The sequence below is a fragment of the Otolemur garnettii genome, unplaced genomic scaffold (assembly GCF_000181295.1).
Source record: "Otolemur garnettii isolate 467f Iridium unplaced genomic scaffold, OtoGar3 scaffold00170, whole genome shotgun sequence".
In the NCBI taxonomy this organism is placed as follows: domain Eukaryota; kingdom Metazoa; phylum Chordata; class Mammalia; order Primates; family Galagidae; genus Otolemur; species Otolemur garnettii.
Window position 1 is genome coordinate 497443 of NW_003852565.1, and position 6261 is coordinate 503703.

Consider the following 6261-nt stretch of genomic DNA (forward strand, 5'->3'; position numbering starts at 1 on the left):
TCAAAAAAAAAAAAAAAAAATACTAAAAGACTGGGAGGCCGAGGTGAGTGGATTGCCTAACCTCAAAGGTTCAAGACCAGCTTGAGTTGGAGCGAGACCTCATCTCTAAAAATATCTGGGTTTTGTGGCAGGCACCTATAGTCCCAGCTACTTGGGAGGCTGAGACAAGAGAATCACTTAAGCCCAAGAGTTTGAAGTTGCTGTGAACTGTGATGCCACAACACTCTACTGAGCGCAACAAAGTTAGACTTGGTCCCAATCAATCAATCAATCAATAAAAATAACTAAAAGAATCTCAAGAAATGAATTAGAGTTTAGTTGCATGGAGTATGGAACTGGTTAGATGGATAATGAGTTTTTATTTGTATGCCTTTTTAAATATATTTTATTATGACAAAATATATAGAGGGTGCCACGAAAATATATACACATTTTAAGAAAGGAAAAAATTGTATTAAAATTATAATACTCAGTATATGCTGGTGACACTTGTTATCTTGTGTATTATACCTTACGTCTCTTATAATTGCAGAAGTCCTACGTGTTGAGTATTACAATCTTAATACAGTTTTTTCCCTTTCTTAAAACTTACACACTTTTTTTGGCATATTGTGTATATGACTTAAAATTAGCTTCTGAGTTTATAATTTGAGGTATTAAGCACAATGCCACACAACAATCACCACTCTATTTCCAAAACTTGTCCACTGCCCCAAAGAGAAACTCTGTGCCCATTAAGCAATTTGACTTCCACATTTGCCCCTTTGACATTCCTGACGACCTTGAATCTTTGGTCTCTGTGAATTCGCTCCAAGTACCTCATGTAAATGGAACCAAATATTAATAATATCTGTCCTTTAGTGCCTATCTTATTTCACTTAGCATAATGTCCTGAAGGTTCATCATGTTATAGAATGTTTCAGAACACCATTCCCTTTAATGGCATAGTAACCTTCCATTGTCTGTACGTACTGTGTTTTATTTACCCATGCATCTGTTAACGGACATTTGGGTTGTTTCCACCTTTTGGTCATCGTGAATGGTGTTGCTATGAACACTGGTAGCTGTTGAGCCCCTGTTTTCAAAACTATTGTGTATGTACCTAGGAATGGAATTGCAGTAGTTCTTTGTCTAACTTTTTAAGTAATTGTCAAAATGTTTTCAACATTTTGTGCCATTTTACCTTCCCACCAGTGGTGTGTGAATGTTCCAGTTTTTCTCCATCCGCACCAACACTTGTAATTTTCCACTTTTCAACATGGCTGTCCTAGTAGGTGAGAAGTGGTACCTGTGACTTTGATCTGACCTTCCCTGATGCTGTGATGTTGAGCCTTTTCCCATGCGCTTTTAAGTCCTTCACTCATTAAAATCTGCTGATGTTGAACTGTATGAGTTCTTTGTAGATTTTGGACATTAAACCCTTCTTAGGTATTACTTTGCACATCTTCTATCCCATTCTGTAAGCTATTGTTTCATTCTCTTGATAGGGTCCTGTGATGCATGAAAATTTTTAATTTTAATGAAATCCAATTTATCTACTTTTTTCTTTTGTTACCTGTGCATTTGGCTTTTTTGAATTTACTGTCAATTTAAATAACCATTGCCAGACCCAAGGTCATGAATATTAGCCTCTGTGTTTTTTTCTAAGGGCTTTGTAGTTTTAGCTCTTAAATTTAGCTTTTTGATGCACTTTGAGAAACTTTTTAAAATATGGCGCAATCTAAGGATCCAGCTGCATTCTTGTACATGTCTGGTTGCCCTGTTCCGTTTGTTGAAAAGGTGCTCCTTTTTATTGAATGGTCTTGACTCCCTTGTTGAAAATCAATTGACCAGAGAAGTGAGGATTTATTTCTGTGCCTTTAGTTCTGTTTACCTCCAACCTTCTTGTAATTCCTTACTATCTTATTAATTCTGATTTTTTCAAGAGAATTTATTCATTTTTGAATATTTTTGTCTGGTTCTTCTTAGCTTCAAATGGGGAGCCTAGTTGAATTTCTAGATTTGCCATTAACAGAAGTAGAAACATTTTACAAATTTGATTTTTGCTTTGTATTTATGTATTTTTTAATTTTGATTTTAATTTTTGCTTTGTATTCATAAAAGTTTGTTTATTTGTTTGTTGAGACTACTGACTGGGCTAGAGTACAATGGCATCACCATAACTCACAGCAACCTCAAATTCTTACGCTCAAGCAATCCTCCTTCCTCAGCCTCCCAAATAGTTGGGATTACAGGCACCAGCCAGCATGCCTGGCTAATTTTGTTATTTTTAGTAGAGACCAGATCTTGCTCTTGTTTAGGCTGGTCTCAAACTCCTGGCCTCAAGTAATCCTCCCTTCTTAGCCTCCCAAAGATTATAGGTGTGAGCCACTGTGTCTGGTCTATATTTATAAAAGCATTTCTAATAAGAACATTTTCTGTGAGCACTGTTATTGAACTTTTCCCAGAACTTATTCGTATTCTTGTGCTGTTACCTAAGAGATTTTAGTGGAATATATCATAGTATTATATAGACTTTTCCTCATAAGTTGTTGTAAATATCTTGATTAGATTTTTTAATGCCATTTTGGACATTTATTAGTTCCTTTAAATTTGAAGCTTTTTCTTAAAGTAGCTCATCATGTCAAATTCTTGACTTTGGAATCATGAAACTTCTGCCCTGCAGTAACTCTTCTTTTTGAACGTGTGAAATAGGACAGTCAGCAGTATTTTGTGGCCGTTCTGGAAAACAGCTGAAGCGTTGTCACAGCAGTCAGCCTGGAATGCTGCTGGACAGCTGGTCCCGCATGGTGAAGAGCCTGAACGTGTCGTCCTCAGTGAACCAGGCGTCTCGTCTGATTGATGGCAGTGAGCCCTGCTGGCAGTCGTCTGGGTCACAAGGAAAGGTAATGTATGGCAGGGGTGTCTGGGAGCACTTATTTTTATTCACATGGTTTTGCATTTTAGATTTTCAAAATTAACTTTGAAAAACCTACAATGTTTTACTAATGGCACTCGTTTGTTAGTACTCATTTTGTATTTTACTTTATAAGTTATTTCAGAGTTATAGAATTACATGCCGTCCAGTTCTTTGGTTTGTTTGATTGATTTTGGAGACAGGGTCTTGCTCTGTTGCCTGGGCTAAAGTGGCTTCACCTAGTTTACTTGGCCTCCAATTCCTGGATAGGCTCAAACGATCCACCTGCCTCAGCCTCCCCAGTAGCTAGGATTACAGGCGTGCACCACCACACCTGCCTCATTTTTCTATTTTTTGTAGAGACAGGGCCTTGCTCTTCCTTAGGCTGGTTTTGAACTCTAGGCTTTAAGCAATCCTCTTGCATTGGTCTCCCGGAGTGAGGCCTGCACCGAGCCTGATTGTTAGTTATTGTCAGAGATTTTAGACAATATGGGTAATAGATTTCATCTAACTGACCAATTGATAGAGGATGTAATAGTTTTTTGTTTTTTGTTTTTTTTTGAGACAGAGTCTTCCTATGTCACCCTCAGTAGAGTGCCATGGCATTACAGCTCACAGAAACCTCAAATGCTCGGGCTTAAACAATTTTCTTGCCTCAGCCTCCCAAGTAGCTGGGACTACAGATACCTGCCACAACACCCAGATATTTTCTTTGTTGCAGTTGTCGTTGTTTTAGCAGGCCCGGGCTGGATCGAACCCACCAGTCCTGGTGTCTGTGGCTGAGGCCCTAACTACAGAGCTACGGATGCCAAACCAACGATGTGGGGCTTTTCCTCACTTCTGCTCTGGTGTCTCCTGCCATCTTCTCATTGATGGGTATAGAGGGGCCACCCTAGTTTAGACATCTATAAATACATTGTTTCTGGGGCTGATAGTGAGATTGTCTTCTAATGAGTCGATATCATGGGGTAGAATATTCTTGTTTCTGCTAGGGTTAGAAGAAAATTTTCTCTCATACCACATTTTGTATTTAAAATATTTCATGTAGATTCAAGCTTAATACTTGATACTATTCTGGTAGCTAAAATATAGCTGAATTTTGCTAACGGAAAATGTGGTTTTGTTTTGATTTTTTAAGCATTGGATTCGTTTGGAGATTTTCCCCGATGTTCTTGTTCATAGATTAAAGATGATAGTAGACCCGGCAGACAGTAGCTACATGCCTTCCTTGGTTGTAGTATCAGGTAATTGGATTAATTTACTCAGAAAGAGGTGTCTTCTATCAAATAATAGAAATTCCTTTGTTTGATTTCTTTACCTTTCTTTTTTTTAGGTGGAAATTCCCTAAATAATCTAATTGAACTAAAGACAATCAATATTAACCCTGCTGATACCACAGTGCCCCTTCTGAGTGATTGCACAGAGGTGAGTAGCTGTGGCAGGATTCCCTGGGGAGGCTTGGCCAGGGATAAGGGTAGTGACTTCGCTGTTTCTGTATAAGGATTGAACCCAATTTTCCCCCCTTAATCAAAAATGGTTGTAATTATTTTTAATGTGGCATTTTAATATGACTTATTTTATACAACTCGAATTTACTGTTATCAGATCAGCTTGGAAAGGAAGTGAAACAGGCTGGGTACAGTGGCTCATGCCTGTAATCCCAGCACTCTGCAAAGCTGAGGCAGGTGGATCACCGGAGCTTAGGAGTTGGAGACCAGCTTGAGCAAGAGGGAGACCCTGTCTTCACTAAAAATAGAAAAACTAGCTGGGTGTGGTGGTGGGTGCTTGTGGTCCTGGCTGTTTGGGAGGCTGAGGCAAGGGGATCACTTGAGCCCAAGAGTTTGAGGTTGCTGTGAGCTACGATGTCCTAACACTCTACCCAAGGTGACTGAGTGAGACTCTGTCTCAAGAAAAAGAAAGGAAATGAAGTGAATTTTGTTCTCATTCTCTTGGTCGCAAAGATTATTGTCAAGTATTTCAGGTGGCTGTTTGCATCCACACATTTTTGTTTTCACAAAGTATCTTTTTCTGTTGGCTCTTCTGATCAGACATGTGCTATCAGAATTGCTTTTCTGTTGTCACACCTGTTGGCATCAAGTGCTAAACTTGTCATGAAGTGATAATTTTATAGGAAGACTGTCATTGATTTAATTTTATAAGGAAACGGTGAGCGTCGCAAGCCTCAGGGTAGACGGGTTTGAAGGCAAACCTTGCTCAGATGTAGCTGCATTGACTTTGACCGAGTTCATATTTCTAGAACTTAAATTAAGAAGCTCTAACTTTCCACATTTCCTTGTCTCAAATGCCCTGCTCTTCAGTTCAAGTATTTAATGTGTTTGATTCTAAACCGTTTACAGCTCATTTTTGTTGTGTCTAGTATCACAGGTATATTGAAATTGCCATAAAGCAGTGTAGGAGCTCAGGGATTGACTGTAAGATCCACGGCCTCATCCTGCTGGGACGCATCCGTGCGGACGAGGAAGACTTGGCTGCAGTCCCTTTCCTGGCTTCAGACAACGAGGAGGAAGAGGACGAGAAAGGCAGCAGTGGGAGGTGAGAGCCGTTGGTGCTCACTTACTTCTGCCCTGCTCCTAAATTCTCACTTTGAGAAATAAATCTTTAATTATAGCATATCTCATAAGGGAAATAGTTTTATGTCCCTAAGAATGATTGGTAAATTTTAGTTGCGTTTTCAAAATTATAATTTAACTTTTATTTTTAAGAAAATGTTTAATACAGAAACACATATTTAGGAAAACACAAAAGAGGTAGATAAAAATGTTAAATTTTTCAACCTGACATATCAGTGTTATCGGTGTGGTATGTATCTTAGTGGCTTTCCTTTACTTCTGTCTCTGAGTGTATTTTCCTGTAGAAATACTATGGTATATTTTATAGCTTTTTGCTAAGTATTTTAGTATTAACTTTTCAAAATCTGTTTTTAGCATGGTGAGATGTACATAACATGATTGACCATTTTAACCATTTTAAAGTGTGCAGCTCAGTGGCATTAAGTACATTGGCACTGTTGTGTAGCTACCACCATCTGGGTCCAGAATATTCATATCCTTACATAGGCTTCTAGTAGGTGATTTTTGAGTGCAGTGTCTTACCTTATGCTTGTGTTCCCATTTATACACTTGGTTCTGTTTTTATGAGCCTGGTGCTGGTGACCATTGCTGTCTTTATTCATTCAATATACTATCCGTTGAGTACCTACAGTGGGCCGGGCCCCTGGTCATCCAGGACAGCAGAGTGGGCAGGCCCCCCGGTCACACAGGACAGCAGAGTGGGCAGGGCCCCTGGTCACACAGGACAGCAGAGTGGGCAGAGCCCAGATCATACAGGACAGCAGAGTGGGCAGG

At 39.2% G+C, this 6261-nt stretch overlaps 1 protein-coding gene across 4 annotated transcripts in view; it reads left to right on the top strand.

The window, feature by feature from the left end:
- Positions 1–6261, top strand: part of HERC2 (HECT and RLD domain containing E3 ubiquitin protein ligase 2) — a 219568-nt gene that overhangs the window by 141321 nt on the left and 71986 nt on the right. For all 4 annotated transcript variants that reach the window (XR_002775822.1, XM_012811618.2, XM_023519299.1 and 1 more), the window contains exons 51-54: positions 2695–2885; positions 4035–4140; positions 4230–4321; positions 5274–5449. Coding sequence is in view for 3 of the 4 variants with exons in the window: in XM_012811618.2 (XP_012667072.1) it covers positions 2695–2885; positions 4035–4140; positions 4230–4321; positions 5274–5449 (565 nt within the window). In the remaining variant the exon portion in view is untranslated. The remainder of the gene's footprint in view (positions 1–2694; positions 2886–4034; positions 4141–4229; positions 4322–5273; positions 5450–6261) is intronic.